Source organism: Bombus vosnesenskii, unplaced genomic scaffold (assembly GCF_011952255.1).
Source record: "Bombus vosnesenskii isolate JDL3184/JDL3185 unplaced genomic scaffold, Bvos_JDL3184-5_v1.1 scf7180000013270, whole genome shotgun sequence".
Classification (NCBI taxonomy): domain Eukaryota; kingdom Metazoa; phylum Arthropoda; class Insecta; order Hymenoptera; family Apidae; genus Bombus; species Bombus vosnesenskii.
This window is the reverse complement of record NW_022882928.1, coordinates 678,480-699,608: the sequence shown is the minus strand read 5'-3', so window position 1 is coordinate 699,608 and position 21,129 is coordinate 678,480. Positions and strand designations below refer to the sequence as shown.

Genomic DNA, 21,129 nt, shown 5'->3' with positions numbered 1-21,129 from the left:
GAGATATATCATACGTATTATAAGTGACATTGAATTTATGTCAAATCTATTCTGTATTTATTCAATGATTCTAACCACTACGATAGAGAATCAATAACTTCGCGTGTGGTATGAAAATGGTAAGAGTGTCAGATAATTCCCAAAACACGAAAAAGAAGTGAATGTCAGGTCTACTCTGTCCTTAGTCAATGCTATCGCTGTCAGTCACTGTCGTCGTCACTGACCACGACCACTGAGGAGTGGCTGTAACGTGTGAAGTATGGCGCCACGCCGTGTGTTTTTAAGTCCCGGTTTTTCATATCTTTGACCCGCTGACAAAATGTATTCGCGCTAAGAATACTTTTTGGTGTCATTTAATTAACAACGAACGTCCATTTGTATTTAGTTTTATACAAGAAGGTATTTTTTTTCTTCTCTTAACGTTACCTTATGTGGGGTTAAGATACCTTTCACTGTTCGAAACTTAGTGTCAATCGTGTTTTTATTCTGTATGTGTTACGTTACGTACATGTCACGTACATCTTTATTATATTACTGTATATGTAACGTTAAATAAATACAATAGAACTCCATTTGTCTAAGTGAAATTTTAGTTAATGACTGATTAACTGAACTTTTGTTGGTTGAATTTATTTATTTGACTTTGCACACCAATTATATGAATGGAGAAGAGTACTGGGTTTAATTGTTGAGTTGCTATTCTATGAACTATAATCGTATAAATTGTTTATCCCCTGACAACTTTTATACAGGTGAATGGAGTTTTATTGTACTCGGATGGAACAGCTAAAATGTTGACAACGTGGCAATTCATCGTAAACAATATGTTTCATTTAGGAAAATAATTTCTGACATCGTGAATATATGTGACGAATAGTTAAGTGAGAGTATCGTTATTCAGCTGTATGTTGGTCCGTGCATTGTCGACATATTTTTAATTTTATCGTGTGAATATTTTTGTTGAAGTGCAAGATTTGATTGTATTTCGGTTTATAGAACATGAAATTATTGACTTTCTTTGTATATTATGGTAATTTTCGACGCCTAGAATTAAAAGATGCTAGTTTTAATTTCAGGAATCTAGCGGTCCCAAAGTTACATGTATGTAAAGTTGAGCGTTTTAACATATTTTAAGTACAAGTTACTTTGACGCCATATTTACTTCTATCCATGATCCGTCCAATCATTGGAGTCGCTGGCTGTATACAAATGCACGTGGATGACAGCCATTTTGCCGCGGGATTTTGAATCGTGAGTCTTGAATGAGGTTTCAATAATACAATAATAATATTCGGCGAAGTTCAGTTTATCGTTCATCTGTGCGGGCCAATCAAATGATGGATAAAATGTTGACATAATAACCTGTAAAATATGCTAAAAATGTTCAGTTTTATATATACATAAATATTGTACTACTGGATTTCTAAAGTTAAGACCTGCATTTTTGAATTCTATGTGTGACTATCAGATGTCAAAAAGAAAGTCAATAATTTTATGGTTACCTAAAACCAAAGTTAAGCTTAGGATTTTTTGTTTAAATGTTTCTGTTAAGATATAAATACAATTAATTAGGAAAAGGTTCATTTGAAAAGACTTTTTTTTCGAAAAGTATAGTACAAAAGTTCATTTTATTAAAAAATGACTTTTTCTATTTTTAGGATAAGCTTCATTACTGCAAACAAGCTTGTACCAGAGAAAATGCTTCCACTTTCGCACAAAGATTCAAAGAATCTTGGCAGCAGGATAAAGGAGAAGCTGTTGGGATGGAAACGTTTAATATTCTCTGATAAAAATACCAGGAATTTATTTTTATTTCTTTTATTGAATTTATCCTTTGCCTGTGTTGAATTAATGTATGGAATATGGACAAACAGTTTGGGTTTAATATCAGACAGTTTCCACATGTTCTTTGATTGTACTGGTTTATTATTTGGCTTGGCTGCATCAGTTATTACAAAGTGGAGAGCAAACGAACGATACTCCTATGGCTATGTTAGAGCAGAAGTTCTGGGAGGATTTGTTAATGCTCTGCTTCTGTTCTTTATTGCTCTCTTCATTATGTCAGAAGCTGTGGAAAGAGCCATTGAACCTCCAGAGATAAAACACGAAAGACTTCTGGTTGTGTCCATTATGGGATTAATAGTTAATTTAGTAGGAATGTATGTATTCCGTCATGGCCATGGACACAGCCATGGAATGGGACATGGTCACTCTCATTCTCATGGAAGTCATGCACATTCTCACTTGAATCATAGCCACAGTCACGATCATCATGATATTGAAATCGATCCATCGTTCAGTGGTACAAACTCTCAAATCATGAAAGGAGTTTTTCTGCATATCTTAGCAGATACTCTTGGATCTGTGGGTGTAATTATATCAGCAGTGCTGATGCGCCTGTTTGGCTGGTTTATAGCTGATCCAATTTGTTCTATGCTGATCTCAGTATTGATAGTTTTAAGTGTGCTTTCCCTGATGAAAGACTCGTGGGAAATACTGATGCAAAGGCAACCAGCTGCATTGGACCACATTTTACCACAGTGTTATAACAAGGTGACTCAATTAGCTGGGGTATATAGTGTGCAAGATCCACATTTCTGGACACTGTGCTCAGATGTGTACGTTGGGTGCTTGAAATTGGAAGTTGCCAGAACAGTAGAGCCTAAATACGTTGTAGCACACACACAAATGATTTTCCAAGCAGCTGGAGTAAGGCATCTAACTGTTCAGTTAGATTATGCACCTATGTGATCTATGAAAAGCATGCATGTCATAAAGTGTTCTTACAAGTGCTCCAAGACTGTATCTATTTGTGGAGTTTGTCAAAAGCAAGCAAGAAACATTGCACTCATGCAAAATATCCTTGCCATTTTAAAATTATGCAGATATCTTGTTCTAAGCAACAGTGAATATCATCTTGGGTTACAAATTATTTAAAAAATTTGTCGAAGTTAAAAGAAAAGAAAAAGAAAGAATAATAAAAATTCGCGACTCAGGATATCGATATTACTCTTAAGGATACGCCAATTTTGTAAAATTAGTGCATTTGATTACTTGCATCCATCACGAACGAAAATCATTGATTTCATTTCTTTATAATTCTGTTGTAAATATAGATATTCGTACTTTTCCATCAAATTGCAACTTATCTCTGTTTACAAGAACTTTAATTCTGTACTATCTATCGACAAAAAATCGCACGTCATGTTTTGTATTATCTACCGAAGTTTTTATATTAGAATGCATTTAAATGCATTTTCGAAGATCAAAGCTGCATTAAATTACATCTTTTTATCTTTGCAGGGCTAATTTAAGCCATAGCTATAAAAATGTTTCTACGTCGTCTTTGCATTGATTTGTATACAATTACTATTCACGGTAAAGTTTAAACATCATGGTCAATTGTGCGCAAAATGAAGGACAAAGAAAAGATCATATTCGCACATAATTACGGTGGCCATAACCATATACAGACAGCTACAGACAGCTAGTCACTACTATACAGAAAGTGTGAAATATACCTTATATAAATATAACTTTACAAAGTGTAATATAAATCGATATTCTTATGTCTAAACGAAGTTGTGTTTTCCTTATAATTTATCATATTTTCGACATATTATCCGCGTTAAGTAGATTCATCCCATTTGTATTAAATATTTACGAATGGTTAACACGCATAGTCAGTATATTTATATTGATGAAACATCATTTCTATAAATATCCGATAGACAAATTGCGAATAATATCAAAATACCTATAGCAATAGGAAGATTCTTAAAGGTTGAAAATGAAATTTTCTTCGTACATTTCATTTAATCGCACATAATTGAAACGAAATGAAGCATCTTCATTTAGAAAGTTTCATATACCATATTTCGCATTCACGGAAAGCGTTACCCATTTATTTTCATTCATGTTGTAATACATCTTTGGAAAAGTGATTATCAAATTAGAATTAACGACAGATTTGTAAGCATAAATTTTAAACATGACCAGGACATTCCATTATAGTCAAGGTATATTATTTGTATACTTGAGATTGTGATGATGTAAGCCAAAATATAGATATTGATAAAATGGAATGGAACCTCATAGAAATTAATAAGAATACTTAGTAAGAACGTAGAGAGGAATTTTTCTATCAAGTTTCTGTATCATCTTATACTGAGACGAACGCATTATTTGCAGCGCTATTCGATGAAACTACCACGACGAGCTATGTAATTTCTGAAATGAAAGCCAACGTTGTTACGTTTTATTAACACAATTGTATAAACGAAAAATTTTGAAGAGAATATCTTCGACATGAGCAAAGTGTAAATAATAAAGAAAAATACTTATAATAATCTTTGATCTGTCTCATTTACGGTCCTTTTACTAGTAGAACCTTTTTGTAGAAAATAGAGAGTGTTTTAATTTAACATAATTGAGGCCATTAGAAATACTCATCAACAAGAGATATGCTGATTTCTATATAGGGAATAACATTTCTAGGAAATTTTCAAACACATATTACATTTATTTGAAGGATATGTATACACATATAAATACATAAATATTTATAATAAAATCGCTGAAGCTGATTCCACACGATAAAACGATCTTGAATGCATTGGACAACGTGCGCGCGTATGGTGTCAGCTTCAGTCTTCCGCCGTTTGAATTAGTTTATTCCTTAAAACGGTCTCGCAAAATTTAACAGATCGTACCTTCGATAAGGATGCTTTCGTGTCTCGTGCGGTGTTTTATGTACATAGCAAACTATCAAAAATGAAAAACTGTATGGAACTGTCGTCCCTGCGAGGCTATACCTGGCTATCTAAAGTGGACGATAAAAGGGAATCAAAAACTTCGGTTTCCTCGCTAACGGTACGAAAAATCGAGCGAACACCGTGGAACTGCTTTTCATGTAAAGCTGAACTGAATCCGATCGAACTTACTCGTTGATCTGTTTCACGTTAAACTCGTTTTTTTTTCTTGCTTTTTATTATTATTGTTATTATTATTATTTCGTCGAAGGTATATGGCAGTATCGTGTTCTTTTCGTGGTTTCTGCTCGGTATTGGCAAAGAGATGGCAGAAAATTACACCTTGCGTTCTAGTTCGGCGATCGGTGAATAAAAATCGTCGTATCGCGCTTATCCTAAAATATAACGAACTCGTGATATAATACCGATAATCGCGAATTAAACTCTACGTTACGATTTGGCAGTTGTGTGTTTTTACTCGCAGAGATATATATTTTTTGTTGTATTCTTTCTCGTTCTTCGTTTCCTTATTTTTATACAATATAATAGCCATCGTTTTCTATTTAGCGTGTAATCGCATAATTCGAAATCCGAGGACGCCTCTTTCTCACTGGATACGTATTTTCTTTCTACCCGCTACTATAGAATATAATTTATAAAATTTCTTCAAGTCTCCAACAACGCGCCATCCGGTAAAGCCATTTCACTCTTGGATCGTCGATTGCAATTCAATCGATCGTAACATTTAATAATCGTGATCAGAATATACTAATAATCGTAGGAATAATAATAGTAATCGTAATAATGGCAATAATAATAATAATATATTACTCTGAATCATATTTTACAGTCCATCTAACAACAACGAACGTATCTAATTGCAACAGCCTCTTTTTTATATCTTTTTTATTATTTGTTTTTAAATATTCTCTCGTTAGTACGTATGCGTGTGTGTATACGTGTTGGTCTCGCGATAAATTTTTATCTCGTTTCGTTCTTCCACCATTTTTCCATTTCCTTACTTTCTCTCTTTCTCTCTCTCTCTCCCTCTCTCTCTCCTTCCCTCGCTCCCTCAAAAGAATACACTCTATCTCTTTTAAAACAAAGATCCTATCTCTACGATCTCGACATTTTTCTGCGTTTAACGGAGTATCTAGAATAACATTCGAGCGAACAATGCTATGATCTATGATCTATACCGTTAGGAAAGTGATGATGTGCAGAAAAGGAAATCACAGTAAGACGAAAATCCACAAAGTGTCGGCTTCATTTCATTCTTCCCTCGTTCTCCATTTATTTCCTCCGTTGTATGAGTAGTCTTTTTATTCTACATGCCTCTTATGGCTAACATCGTCGATCTCGTATCTTCCTAAAACTACGCGTTTACATTCTCATCCTAGACATCCTCTTAGCCTCTCAATTTTTTCGATATCCGTTTCACCGGATCGCTCATGGATACTTAAGAATCACGCGCAATCAATATCTCTCGTTTCTACTTCGTACGTTTCCATTTTCTATACTTCGTTCATCTACAATCAAATTCCAATCGTTATTTTTCTATGGCCACGTTCTTCCATGGCCAGACAATTAAGAAGCTTCCGTATCGTTGATAACCAAGGGTGTTCCGACAATTCTTCACTTTTTCTTGCTCTTGCTGCTCTTCTGCACCTTCGTGATCTTCAATCTACAGTTTGATCCACCGGTGTACACGACTTCCGCCCTTCCTCCTTCTTCTATCGCGGCAACCAAGGCCTTCACGGACTTTACGTGCACGTCTTTGGCGCTGATCTCCAACGAAGTACCTGGGAACCGATCTCTTACGCATTTCCCGATACTGGAAGCCTGGCTCTCAGTCAAATCCACTCCGTCCAGGCAGAGCCAAGTCAAGTACTGAAGATGAGTCAGGATCGTCTGCACGAACACGTGCTCCATCTGCACCTTCTTCGCGCTGTCGGTCACGATCAATCCATTCGCCTTTAAGAAGCTCAGGTTGCACAGTTTCAGGTATTTCGCGATCTGCCTCATCGTCTTCTCGCTGTCCTCCAAGGTAACTCGCCAGAAATTGATCCTCAAGGATTGTAGGTTCCTAAAGTGAGAGGAGAGGCAGGCGAAGAATTGCTGCAGGATCTTGTCGTCGATGAAGAGCAGAGATCCGCTGCTGCCTCCTATAGTGGATTTGTCCAACGAGAGGTCCAGCTCGCTGAGAGCGGTGAAGCCCGCGAGGAATGGCAATAGAAGAGGTCCTCGTAGCGCCAGACGATCGTTCACTGTCACCTGGAATCAGAAATAATGCTGTGCACCGTTTTGTTCACGACAATTCTCGTTCCTTTCTTTTTCGGTTACAGGAGAAGACCGTACAGGCTGTCGAATAACGAAGACGAATGGGAATTTCGAGGGTCGTTGCACGAATTCTGATCAGTCGATTCTCACCGTAGGGTGAAAAAAGGAAGGAAAAATTTGGAGGAGCCGCCTCGAGGAAACGTTGCCTCCCGTGTGTCTACTTTTCCAAGATTTACGTAACGAATCGAAGAACGCAATATCGATCGTCGTAGTTGGCTTTACGACGTAACAGAATGGCCGAGACCAGTTCCCGGAGCAGCAGGAATAATGTGCAGCGGTCAGGATGACCGCTGGCCAAACCACAAACGAATCATCGTCGGCCTCGAATTACGAATCGGCTGGTTCCACTGGACACGAGCGTCTCGAATGTGACGTTTCGCGTCGAATCCTCTGGCAACTCGATACGTCGGCTAGAGTTCTCAGTTGAACGTAACGCGTCGTTACCCTCTTGTTCTGGTATACGCGATACGAGCATTAACACCGGAGTCCCTCGAAGCACTTTGAGAATAACCGAGAGGAACAGCAGTTGCTTTCAGGTCGTCCTTACAATGAGATATCGTAGTCTGCATTTCGATACGGTCCAATTAACCTCTCTATTTATGGCACAAAGAGAGAGAGGCCACTCGAAAGAGAAGATTCCTCGAGAAGAGAGAACCATCTCTCATTTCGAACGTCTAACCATCGGGGAATCAGTTTCGTCGACTCGTTAAAAGACGGCCGATGATCTAATTCGTAGTTGCGAAACTCGCGGTGAAATCAGAAGTCCGAGCTGGATCCTTTTCATTACCCTGCGGGATGGTGGCCTGGAAAAGAGGATTACTTACTTGAAAACCGGCCAGCCTGAGGAATACAATTGCGGGGCAGGCTGGAGGCGGCGCGGCTCTCAGGAGTTCGGCCCCGGCGTCGTCTCGACGCCCTAATCTTGCCAAAGGACCCTCGTGCACGGCCAGATGTAGTCGGGCGTTGCAAAGACTTAGCTCGCGGACGCTCGTATATCTGAGCAGCTCAGAAAAAACTGCTAGGCTGTCGGATTCCTGCAACATCGATCGTATCTCTCATTGTTTCCATATCCTTCGATTTGACAGTCCAAACAAAAAATTGAATTTCTATTTAGATGTTCTATTCAGATTGCTCAACCTGGAGAATCGAAGCTAAAGTCAGAGTCGAAACTAGGCTTCGCTACGATTACAATTTATCTTTGCCGAATCGTAACTGTAATTCCAAACGACGTATGTGACACGACGTCGCAAGACAAAGGGGTAATATCAGTGGAATGTGGGAAATCCGCTCGCGATTCGCCCGAAGACTCTTTGATCCACTGATAGACAGCGGTTTCCATTATTAACGTAGGCTGCTGAACGACGTTAAACGAGAAAGTGGTTTGTCTAAGAGCGTCGCGACGCCGAAATCGCTTGCGGTATTACGTAACCTCGGCAATGAGACGAGAACAAAGCGACGTGTGCAGACACGACGACTTCCGAGATTACAGGATCGCACGGGTTCGCTGCGCGGTGCAAGATGAAGCTCCGACGATAATACGAAAGTTAACAAGCTACGACTAATCTTCAAATCGGGTTTGCGATCGCGTCCCGTTGCTCTTCGTCGTGTTACCGCTCGAATAGCACGTACAATACGATCAACGAAAGATTGGAACGCGAAACACGAGAAACCCTACGGGTACGAGCGAAACGCGGAAGTGTAAAATCTCCGGTGTAACGATCTTCGTCGAGGACATACGCGTGGGAAGTGCATTCGGCTTTTCAAGATTCATATCGGAACGCGCCGTCTGGAAATAGCGTGACCCAATTAGACGACACAGTTTCCAACAGAGACGTCGTTAAGCTGTGCGAAACGACGTGCTGCTTCAGATTGATTTCGAAGTCGAACCTCTTCGATTCGAACGGCTACGTTCTACTTTGCCACGGTTGTTCCCAATGTCGCGATAGAGAACTAAGCGTGGAACGGAGCGTGTACCCTATATTCGGGCGCGCGATGATCCCTCGGGGAATCTCGCGTGGCTTGTGAAAAGCCAGGACGAAAGCAACGAACAGCGTGGGAGCTTTGAGGGGAAATTACGTTTCGAATGGAGAGGAATCGTAGAACGATTGAAAGAACCAATATTTTATGGGAGATTTCGGGCCTAGAGCGGAGTTTGTTCGTTGTTTGGACGCGGTTCAATGGGGCTGAACGAATCGATACAGAAGAATATTTCATGAGGGTTAGTATGCCGCCTGAAATACGTTCTCGCAGACGAGCCGCGGTTTAAAAATGTTTACTCGATAATCGGCGCAACAAGTGTCGCTCGGTATTTTAATCGACCGCTTCTATTTCATCGGCCTTGCACCGAAATTAATCCGTCTACGGTGGTAAAAAAATTGTGTCGTTACCCTTTACCGCGAAACGTATTAGCGGGAGCGCTGGGTGCTTCCCGTTTCACGTCTCTTCGTTTTCTTGCGAAACGTTTTTGTAGTCTTGTGGTCGCTTTATTCGGTCGAATTACTCGATCGTTTTATTTCTTTCGAGGTTTCACCGGGTTTAAGGCTGTTAAAATTCACAAGAAACGCGAATTCGTACGTCTTTTGGAGTTCTTCCGTCTCGCGCTCGATTCCAGAGGTATTCGGCTCTTTTTCCGCGTGAAATAATTTCACCGACAGATCGCGTGATTTACGAAGGTAGTTTTCGTGAGGAACGCTCGCTCGGCTTGAATAATGCTGGGAAAATTGGCCGAAATTACGACCAGCGCAGACCAACTGCCGGCAGAACGCGATTACACCTTGCTTCTCGGCCAATATAACGAACCTCCGCTACTTGTCGACACGCCGGAGAATTTTCTTCGTTAAGTACTTGCTAACGAAACAGCAATCCCTCAAGAACCAGTGGAAGCGATTAAACCGACTAAATTCTACGAATTTCCAACGTTTAAGCTTCTAAAAGACTCTTGCTCGGAATACATGAAAACAAACGATTACCGTCCAGAGATCAAAGTACAAAAGGCTTCCGGTCCACGAATTTAAAAACTCTCGAAATACCTTGAAATACAAAGTCACGAAGTAATCTCTTTCGCGGAGAACGTTTCGGCGAATCACTTCTCGTTTGCTTCGTACTTGACATCATTAATGATCGACGGCTGTTTTGCGCGCTTTCGACGAGAAGTTGCGACTACCGAACACGGCTCGCGATCTCGTTCCGTCGGTGCAACTTTTGTCACGAACGTCATCGGTGAAAATCACAACGAAAACGTTCGAGCCCGGGGGACGCGTTCATCGTGGAGAACGATGGTCGTGTTCGAAAATTGTTTTTCGTCCGCGGCATCGTTGATACCGTGCCATACATAAAACGGCGACGGTCCGGTCGAGTTCGATGAAAAATACCAGAGTGGCCGCATAAATTCAATGAATCGGCTGCCGTGGCACGATTCTTTTTAAATGGAAATCATCCCGGATCGTGACATGCCGAACAATAATGTCGCGGTAGCGGCGCACAGGGACAACAGAAGAGAATAGAGAGGCTGGAGAGAGAAAGAGAGAGGACTTGAACGAGCTGCATTGTTTATAATCACCCTCGTGCGTTAAATTAAATCTGGCCGGGTTCGTTCCGCTTCATTGTTTCTGCGCGTGATATCATCCATCCACCGGTAGGATTTTACGGTTGTACAATTTATCCTGGATATTCTGCGAATTACGCGCTCCCCGAGATTCCAGCCCACATTTCATCCACGATCACCCCCTGTGCACGTTGCTGCACAGTTTACCCTCGTTACCAATGCGATTAAATGTCAGCGTTGCGCTATCGGTCCGCCGATAAACCCATTCGAAAACTAAGGACAGGGACGAGAAATCTAGAACGTTGGTTTTTATCGGCTGCAATTTCAAGACAAACTCGAGCTTGCGCGCTTTTATCTCTTTTGACAGCGATCGCGATACGACGAGCGACGTTTGTCGAATATGAATATCGATTTGTACTCGATGTCGTAAAGTAAACCGAAGTCGGAGAAAGATAAGCCGCGAGGGTTGTTACGATTGATCTCCGGCCATGTTTTTCTCAGACGAGCTGTTCCCGTTACCGGGCAAATTCTCACGTTGTTTTGAATAAACGTTTCACAGGATCGCTTTGCATAATGGAACGAAGAGGAGCGAGATACGTCAGACGCGGCGGCATTTCCATGGAGATTTTCAACGAGCCCCATAGACGCTGGTCAGGATCGTGGAAAAGAATGTTCGAGCGGAGGGAGTCGCGCTAGAATGGGATGCCGCGTAATTTATCGCGGGCAATATTACCGGCGACGTTGAGCGGTCTGGAAAACCTCGGGGCCCCTGCGCACTCGTATTTTATGGCGTCTGAGAATCCCATATTTCGACTATACTCTTTATCTAGGCGAATTTAAACGAATTGTTTCTGGATCGAGTTGTTACACGAGTCGAATGCAACGAGTATCAGAAATTTCACGATGCCGTGATTCGATCAAAATTGAAGAACGATAGAAGATGAATGACATGGAAATTAGAAAATCAACAAGAATGTACTTGTCATTTTCTTCTCCTGTGATCTCCATTTATAGAGAAATTTAACGTTGCTTTACTTATGTATCTCTCTGTCTTTACTTTAGCAACTCCAACTTTGGAAACTTTGGAAAGTCGTAGAATGCGTGAAATATTCCGCACTTGATTAACGTTTGATTAGCGTGACAGACGCTGCGTGTAAGGAAAAGGTTATAAATCATCCAAGCTCGGACCGCGTCACAGGTGGATAATAAATAAGAAGATGTTTGAGCGAGCGTTTCCGAGTAATGGCCAGGTCGTTCCACTCGGCCGGCAATGATCGATTTGTCCACTTAATGCGCCATTTCTCCTGTATTCTATTTCCCGGGGAAATTGGTTACGGAACGATGTAGCTGCGTCGGATGATGCAGCGATGCCAGAGCTGGCGAGTTTTGCCGGCAGATTTAAGTAAATTGAATCACACGGACGAGCAAACGGCAGCATTTTTAATAATGGAGAATCCATTTGGCCGCGTCGCGAATATATGTCTTGTTTGTCCGTCTAGTATTTTGCTTCGATATCGTTCGCTTTATTTAGCCAAAGGCGAAATCTCGCTCGTGTCTTCTTGCTTTTAAATAAATCACATTTTTCGTGATCGCGTCGAGACGCTTCAAGCGTTTCCAACGTCCGTACACCCCCGTATGTGTTTGGACACTTTCAGAAATTGATTTCAATACACTTTGTCCTCGAGGTATCAAAGAACTCGAGCCGATCGCTCCGATTCGTTTATTCCACGCAATCATTAGCGGCCTTTCCGACGTGCAATTTGAATAAATTGGTCGCGAGGACGTTGCATTCGGAATAAAGAAGTAGCGGCTACGAACGTAAATCTCGCAGGGAACAACGCGTTGCACGTTTCCTGCGGATAAACTCGTCTTATCGAAGAGATGCATTCACCCTCGTTTTCTTCGTATCAATCTGGTTCGAGCCCAGTTTGGGTCCGCAAATTTATCGTGAAATACGAATAGAAGCGAATGTCAAATCGTAGAGACCGCAAGATGTCTCGAGAAAGGACAAAGAAGCAATGAGAAGTCGAACGAGTAATCCCGAATTTTATGGTAATTCCGCGGTAGACTCTTTCAAATTCTTCCTCTCTTACGCTTCTTTTACGAGCTTCGTGTCATGTATGTGTGACACATATGTAGGTGCATGGTATTTCATACAGTATAGTGGTATAGATGGTTTTTACGATTGGTCATATCGTCATTCCAAATTTTCTACTTTTTCTTCTTCCATTTGCTCGTTCGACCTTTCACGATAAGAAGAGGACAGAAATCTCGGTTTTTTTTATTTTCCTTCTCGTTCTTCTTTTGGTTTTACTATTGCGGTTTCTGGTACGCCTGCGACAAATAGAATGGCGGATGGCATTTTATACGAGAAGACGGAAGGCAACGAAGAAAAGGAACAAAGGAGCTCACGGTGGTTGAGTCTCGAATCGGTAGTAGAAACAGGCTTTAATGCTCAGTCAGTAGAAAAGGAGCGGCCCCTACCAGACGTCGCGTCGATCGGATAATTCCTACAAAGGGGATTTTACGGCGTATAATTCTTTCAGTCCGTCTGACCGGATGGTCAAAGGCAGCTCGTGAATTTCATTCTTGACGCAACCTGCATAACGATAGGTTTCCAATTAAAGCGGAAAAGTTATTACGAGATTCAGTGAAACGACTCGGTGTTTCGTCAGTCCGTTGACAGCTGAGCTTTTCGTACAGCCAATATCATCGTCTATCGCGCGGCAAACATTCCGGCATCTTTGAGTCTGCGGTAAAAATGGAACGAATGTTTGTCGAATTCTTGTTCTATTTTAAACGTCGTGAATGTGGGTGTCGCGTTCCAGCGAGCTTCTACTTAAACGTTGCTTTCAGCGAGAACAACGAGTTCGTGTTTGAGGTGAACGTGATAAAATAGGTCATTCTGTATTATTCATGAAGACGTTTCAGACGGCCGAGGTACTTGGAAACATTAACTGCTTGCTAATTAGGGGAACGCGCTGCGCCCACAACTATCGACGATGAGCTCGTAAGCCATTTCCATCTTCACGTACGCTCGCATTAGTTAACGAAGTTCCAACCGAGACTAAAGCAAACAGGATCCATTGTAAGTCGACGACGTGACGTTCTACGACGCGAGGCAACGACAAAAAGATCAACGATATTTCGCGTCGATGCCACGGCTTAGCTCTCTCTCCTTTCTGAAGAAGATCGAACTTCTCTTTCCACGTTGACTCCTCCCATAGCAATTAGTATGCGGACTAAACAATACCCAAGTCACTTGTCCTTTATCTTCTCTACTTTCCTCGGTCGGCCGGTATCGCTGATAATTAATTACCCACTTTAGGATAATCCTCTGGCGCACCTGCTAGGATTATCTCGCGGTCGTGTTCTCTTTCGCCTCTGCCGCTTTTCGGTTGTCTTGCCCCTTTCGCGAGCCACTACTCCTACTCGTATCAGAGACAATGGCTCGTCGCCAACAATGGCTTAGGCGGAGATAGAACCCCGGGAGAAGGTTAAGAGGTTCAATGGAAGGAACCGAGAGAGAAGTATTTATGTTATATACTCGGCAGATATATGTACACACATAGAGGGGATACCATCGACTAGGTGCGACTAGATGAAGCGTTTTATGAAGCGAAAAGCGGAAAGGACGAAGACAAGGAGCAAGTTTCGCTCTTAATTGACGACCGCTTCTAATTAAACTTACCACTGCAACGCGCACGCTTCGTCTCAAGTAGAACGATCAACGTCCATCTCCGTGGAAGCGTGGTGAAAGTAATTGCCATCGAAGACACCTGTTGTCGTGGCGAATTCGATGCATCACGTTTCTTATTGTTAAAACTTGCCAACGTTGTTTCATCGGTTCAGGCTGGTCGTTGCCGAATAATTCAGGGGGAACGAAGAAACGGCAATGGACGATGAAATTGCAGTAATCGACGTACAATTGCTACGCGTGGCCAGTGGTTCTGGACGTTAATCAAAGCGCGGTGTGAAAATAATGCGCATCAGGGACACCTGTCGGTCGGCTCCCCGACCGCTAGCCGGTCGTTTCGAAATCTCGACGTCATAAATCTGATTAGGTGACGCGTTTAGGGAGTGCCCTGCGTGTAATCGTCTGTGGAACGTCCAATCTCGTTGGCGTTTCCGCTGGTTTGCGAGGGAAATCGTTCTGTTCGCCGGCGGTGGGGGAAAATCGACGAAAATTCGCGCATGAAAACGGTTGAATTTCCTGTTTGTGGAGCGCGTCGTTTCTCGTACTCGTTTCCGCCCGACGGTTTCAAATCGTGTCGTTGCTTCGCGTCGAATATGGCTAGGACGTAGCACGAGCTGGGAAACTCGATGGAATTTCCAGCAGATCTGTCTTGCGGTGTCGTTAAAAATTCCAAAGAAGAAGAGCACGGGGATATGCGCAAATCCCTGTGACCTCGGTTCCATGGCTGGAAACCACAGACTTCTCGAGTGATTCTTTTTACGAGCCACCAAGTTACTGTTAGTAGACCCCGGATACCTCGTCAGTTCCTTTTATGGATCCCGCTTTGTTCGTAATTCCGTCGAAACCTCGAAAACGTAACCGCAAAACTCCGTGTCCGTTCGTTTAGTATCGATCGCCTGATCCTTACTTTTTCCGTTTAATTTATTCTTTTAAGACGAAAGCACGCACAGAGAACGTGCGGAAGAAATAAAGTACCATGAGTCGTAGAAAAACGAGCGAATGCTCCGTGTGAAATCCCATTCGATAATATTCGTAGCTATAATATTAGCAATTCTTAGGGAAGGAAAACGTGCAAAAGTTCTAATTTGGAATCGAAGTAAGTGCCGCGTGAATTCGTATTCTCGAAATGACGCGATCTAACCTCACGGAACGCTGAAAATTTCACGGTTTCCAGTTGCGCGTACACCTCGTTCTTAACAGAAATTACGTTCACGTTGGTCGACCACGGGCAGATCGGTAAACCGGCAAAATTATATCGTTTCGATTTACTCGGAAGTCAGCTGGTATTTACGCGGAACGTTAGTTTCTTGTGCGTTAGCTTGTTGTGCTACTTTAATACGGTAAGCAGTTTTCTATGTTATTGCGTTATCAAAGCGGTAATCGACGCGAATAAAAGAATGCTTTGCGGCATGCTCACGGCTGGTATTTCAGATTTAAGAAGGTTTGAGCGGCGCCGCGCGTCGGCGGAGCTTACAGGAACTTTTCAGACATTGTTATTGAGACGGCTAGTTGGAATCCTGCTCTCTCGTCGGACGCGGTGGTCGGGACCGTTAGGCAACTTTGTGTTGCATAGCTACGGCCAGCTGCGCAGCAGCACCAGGATATTACCAGCTAGCACTTTCGGAATTGCAAGCCACCGACCAGGAAACGGGAAGCCCGCCGCTCGAGAGGTTCTTACTCGACGCCCCCACCCTTTATTTTTCCCCTCTTCAACTTTTATGGCTTTCCCCCGTGTCGGTTGCTCAACGAATACAAATCAGCGCCTTCTGTTCTTCGCGAATTATCGCCTTCTTGCCAATTTACGTTCTACATGTAGATTTTCTGACTTTTACATCACTCGCTGGCTAGAAAGTACTTTAATATAAAATACACAGGTGCAATCCATACGAGCCTTTCCAAGATATGATGCATACGATTAATTTCCATAAATAATGATACTAATGCGCTTATTGAATGTTCCAGACGACGATAGAAACACGTATCGAACCCGAAAATCGAATACGACGATATGTAGTTTAGATGTAGAATTGGTTGATGATATATTCGGTTATTAAACTATTATTCTATAAAACAAAAAGATAGTAACGTGACTTAACATGGTTTCTACCTGTGATGTTCACGTGTAAAAATGATCAAACAACTTCTGCACGAACTTACCTCTATTCTGAAAGTCCAACCCTCGAGACTGAGCAGCTTAAGGGTGGTGTTCCTGGCGAGCGCGTGACACAGCAATCTGGAAGGATGATCGTCGAGGGCTAGCCGTGGACTGGCCAGATCTAAGAGCTGAAGACAAGGCGCTTCTGTTAATGCAAGAACCAATGGCATCACGTCCGCTGGTCTGGATGCACCAGCAGCCCTTAAAGCATCCAAATTGCGCGCCCTTCTGATGGTCTCCCCCAAGCAGCCCGCGTCTAATCCGCCGAGCAAACACTTAGACACGTTCAAGGACCTCAGCTTGCAATTCGGTTCTCTGGGGAATTCGATAAATCATCGCCGATTAGTTGAATACTCGCGTAATTCTCGACTGGTCGACGTTGCTGTCGCTATTCAGTTTGCAATTCTATTTCAATAAATTAGTAGAGGGAAATTGATATTTGGAAAATGAAGTTTTAACGAGCAAAATGTTAATGACAAGCGAAGGAATAGAGAAGAAGGCCGTAAGGAGAGTTGACAGAATGAATAAGAGGTTAAAAAGAGGCGGAGAAAATTGGTTACATAAAAAGGAAAGTGGATTCTCAGTGTCCTTATGACGCAATTGGATTGGATTCAAGTTCTAACGAGGATTCACTCGGGGGTTAATAGTATCGGTAATTGGAAGGATCGTGAACTCTCTACGATAGGAGAAATGGCGAATTAGCATAGGAAAAGTGGACCAATAATACGAGAGAGGGCTAACAGGGGTTTCCATTACGGCTGTGAGTTTGCCCATAACGGAACAAGAAATTAAACTCGAACGTCGATACAAATCTCTAGTTCGCAATCTCGCTTAAATCAGTGACCCACATTCCACGAATAACAGCGTACGATCTACATTAACAAATAGTGCAGCGTAATTTGCACGGAATTATAACAGACTCTGTTCCATGTTGCCCGTTTCGATATAGGGCCACAAACCGGAGAAAGAACTGTGAAACTGAAGAAGGAGGATTTAATCAAAGCAACTGACAAGCTCGGTAATTACGCAAGATCGATGATTACACCGGTCTAACGGTTGGTGGGGGTGGCACCCATTTATTAATTGAACACAGATAGACTTTTAATTAAATCTCGCTCGCGCTGGCTGGACGGATGAAGTAAAAAAAGAAAAGATCGGCGAGGAAATTAAGATTGTTACAAAAATGGAGGTCTGAAGTAAACGCAATTACGGCCATAGGAAGCGAGATAACGCGGACCCGTCTGTGTTTAACGAGATCGATTCCGAGCAGCGTTGATTATTCGCCGGTACGCTTGTAAATTGAACAGTTCCCCGACAAATCAGATCATCCATTAACACGTGCTCGCAATCCTCCACGCAGATGTGTCTGACTAACCGATACGTCTCGTCACGTCGGATTTAATGCAATCGAGCCCACTAAAAGTTTCAGGCTCCGGCAATAACTCAATGAATCAGACTTATCGGCCCACAACAGTTCCACAAGGGTTGTACAAGAATTCCATTGTTTCTAGAGCGGTTCTCTCCGTTCACGTTCACGGTAACTTTCGTCCAGAAGAAACCTTACCACGCGTAGCAAGGGACTGCGTATACCTGCGTTTAATAGGGACAATTGAAGGAGCTGGATCGTTTGGATCGGTCGGGATCGCGTCTGGATTTAATAGTATCCATTCCTCGGAGGATATTTACTTGGGCTATTAGCGCGGTGGCATGGCTTGGTAGCGGCGTGCACAGCTAATGGCGCGCCTTTAATGGTATCCGGCACAAGTAAATTGCAGCGAGTGGGCTGGACGTATCTATCGCAGGAAAAATATAGCTTGCGAGCTGGTACGTGCCGGTCGTGCTTTGAATCGCCATCGAGAATAAACATTTTATTCAGACCGCTCACGGCGGATAAGCTACTCGGCCAATAAAAGTGATACTTTAAATCAAAGCGCGTATCGACCACCGTTTTTCTCTCGATTTCAACCGCTCGGTATCGTTCTCTGCTAGGAAACCTCGCACTCTGCCGTGAGAATAAACGGCCGCCAGGTAAGCAATGGATCACGGGCTACGCGACGTATTTCGGATATCGCGCTTCCTCGTGCGATTGATTTTTCTTTTGAGCGTTCCGTGTAACCCTTAAAACACCTTTGTAACCGCGAACGTAAAAATACTTGGATAAATGAATGGACAATGGAACACCGTGGTTTCTAAACAGTTGAAAGAACTGTTTCGGATTTTCCTTTTGAACGTTCCATGTTCGAGACACACCTTTGTAATGAAAACAAGAACGAAGGTAAAAATATTTGGATAAATCGATGGAAAGCGGTATGCGATTTTTAAACGGTTGCACGACCCGGTGAAATCCTTTACAAGTTAAAATGGAACACTCAGCGAATTACATTTACTCGAGTTTTCCAGTGATACGTTTTAACTGAATGAAATCGCGAGTCCCGTGGAAATTCGAAGCAACGTGAAATAGTCACAGAAGAATTTCTCTAAACGAATAAAGAAACAGCAGAGAGTGAATGTGCAAAGAAAGCAGGAATCGATAGGTACACTTAGCTATTGTAAGTCGTAAACAAGTTAATTGCAGCAAGCTAGAACTTGCAGTCTTCCTGTAGTTCCCTTTCAACTGCACTCAAAGAAGATTGTCCGAAGTTACGGCACGGGCCGCGTATACCTGAGCAATCCGGATGCTTAACAACATTAACTGCACCGCGTTTCGTGCCATACTTTTCCACTTTTGCCTTTTCTTCCTTCTACCAGAGTTCCTATCAAACTCAGTTACCGTGGAAAATTTCGATCGAGCGAAATATTTGATATAGAGCATAAATTTGTAAAAGTTTTTAAACGATGTTTTTAATTTATCAACGGATTGTACGTGCTACCACCGACTACATTCAACTGCTATGTGTTTTAAAATAGCTCTTTTTATTTATGTATGGTCGGATCGGACACTTTTAATTGCAACGCCAGCCGAGGCGAAACACTGTTTCGCTTTGCCATCTGGATTCTTCGAGTAGCCTTTTGACTTGCTCGCGTTCCCGTGCGTTACAACGAATTGGAAACACGGGTTGCGCACGCGAGTGAATTGCTTGGAACTCGTATGAATAGCTGGACGATGTTTTTAATTAAAAATACGGAGCGGCCCGTCAGATGCGAGTAAATTGGACTTAGCCGAGAAAAATATTTGCGAGATTATTTCTCCGTGTCGGTCTGACTCTTTGCCATCGAAAACGTGTTTCCGTTAGACCCTGCGACTCAGCGAGTTACGCGGCTGGAAATGATCAAAGCGTGTCTTGCTCAGAAAATAGACCTAATATCATCGATAGAAATTGGCGCAAAATTTCAACGAAAATTCAAGGATGGACAAATTCCTCATTCGAACGAGTTTTAAGAGACTCGATAAAAATGTCAAACGTTGAAAGAGCGCAGAAGCGAGGCTAGATTCCATGGCTGTTATGTGTTGTGTAAAAGCCGATGAAACAAAAGGAAGGGACAAAGCAAAGGAACAGGGTGTAAGTTATTTTTCGCGTTTCAGGGTTGACGCCTGGAGGTTCGTTCGTAAACGGAGAAACAACGAGCCTGAGGGCCGCGACGCAGCCGGTCGACTTCCGTTTCGCAGCGTGTTCCAACGCGCCACGTATCGCGCCGAAGCTCGCGCTCGTAAACGGATTCATAAAGAGCGCGAGAGTGTGCTTTCTTCCTGGCCACCTTTTCATCAACGGGCCACGGAACAAATGGTTCAGGCCATGGCCAATAGAGGAAAAGCACGAATGCCTGTCGCCGTTCCTTTTACGACGATTCTCGCACGACGTTTCTAGTTTCTACCTTGTTCCTCGTTTCGCACTTTCGTTTTACGGCCGCCTTGAAGTCTCAACAACGACACGCGTCAAATCAAAATGGATTCCAGCTGTTTTGTGTAATTGAACGTTCGAACCGTGTAATCCGTGTCTGTCCTCTATCTCTTCCTCTGGCATTCGTGTTTTTTATATTTTTAGATATTATATCTGACAAAACCGCTGAAAAAAGAGAAGGAAATCACGAAATGAAATTCATAGGTGAATCCAAGCACGAGATTAAAAAGTATATGGCTGTGTAACACGGCGGTTTCCCGCTGGCGTGCTCGATATTTGAAAAATTTTCGGTATCCGGTTTATATAACGTTGCGCAAGGAAAACTGGCAGCCGCGAGATTATTCGACGCGGTTATACCGAGAATTCGCATGAAATTTCCCCTCGCAGCTGGGTCGTCCGAATTATGATGTGAAACGTGGATGAAAGAATTCCATTGCAGGCTGTGTAATGGAAATACAGAGGCTGAAAGGGGGATTTGTCGAGGTCACATGTGTCTGAACAATGAACGGTCTCCAGGTGACGCGCAGGTGAGACCTGAAATTAACACCCAGCACGACGAATGCTGCGGGCAGGTGACAGAATTTCATTCGAAAACTCTTTGGTGTCGATAAAACCCCATAGAATCTCCAGCGAGCGTAACACGCTAGGCAACCTGTATGCCGATGGATTGTTTGCTCTGGCAAATATTGTTTTTAGTTTCGAGATATGTTGGCGAAAATGTAAAGCGACATTTATTCGAGAAATTTCAAGCGATATTTTCCGAAAACCAGAGAGACGAAAGGTGGGAGGAACTTTCGCAATTT

The 21,129-nt window shown here is 42.6% G+C and overlaps 2 protein-coding genes across 6 annotated transcripts in view; one reads left to right on the top strand and one right to left on the bottom strand.

Annotated features, from left to right (window-relative positions):
• The first annotated feature begins 95 nt into the window (after positions 1-95).
• On the top strand, positions 96-4,349 carry LOC117231073 (zinc transporter 7). 4 transcript variants are annotated; one of them, XM_033489144.1, is made up of 3 exons: positions 216-399; positions 1,077-1,251; positions 1,659-4,349. In XM_033489144.1, the coding sequence occupies exons 2-3, from the start codon at positions 1,220-1,222 to the stop codon at positions 2,749-2,751; spliced, it is 1,125 nt and encodes a 374-aa protein (XP_033345035.1). In that variant the 5' UTR covers positions 216-399; positions 1,077-1,219; the 3' UTR covers positions 2,752-4,349. The 4 variants fall into 4 exon arrangements, with proteins under 4 accessions (XP_033345037.1, XP_033345035.1, XP_033345036.1 ...); XM_033489146.1 differs by lacking the exons at positions 216-399; positions 1,077-1,251 and adding an exon at positions 96-119; XM_033489145.1 differs by lacking the exon at positions 1,077-1,251 and having other exon boundaries at positions 219-399.
• A 152-nt stretch (positions 4,350-4,501) lies between these two features.
• The window catches only part of LOC117230936, a 162,001-nt gene continuing 145,373 nt past the window's right edge, over positions 4,502-21,129 (bottom strand). For both annotated transcript variants that reach the window (XM_033488870.1, XM_033488871.1), the window contains exons 9-11: positions 16,490-16,802; positions 7,916-8,125; positions 4,502-7,025 (exon numbers count right to left, since the gene is read on the bottom strand). In XM_033488870.1, the coding sequence (XP_033344761.1) occupies positions 6,387-7,025; positions 7,916-8,125; positions 16,490-16,802 (1,162 nt within the window). In that variant the 3' untranslated portion in view covers positions 4,502-6,386. The remainder of the gene's footprint in view (positions 7,026-7,915; positions 8,126-16,489; positions 16,803-21,129) is intronic.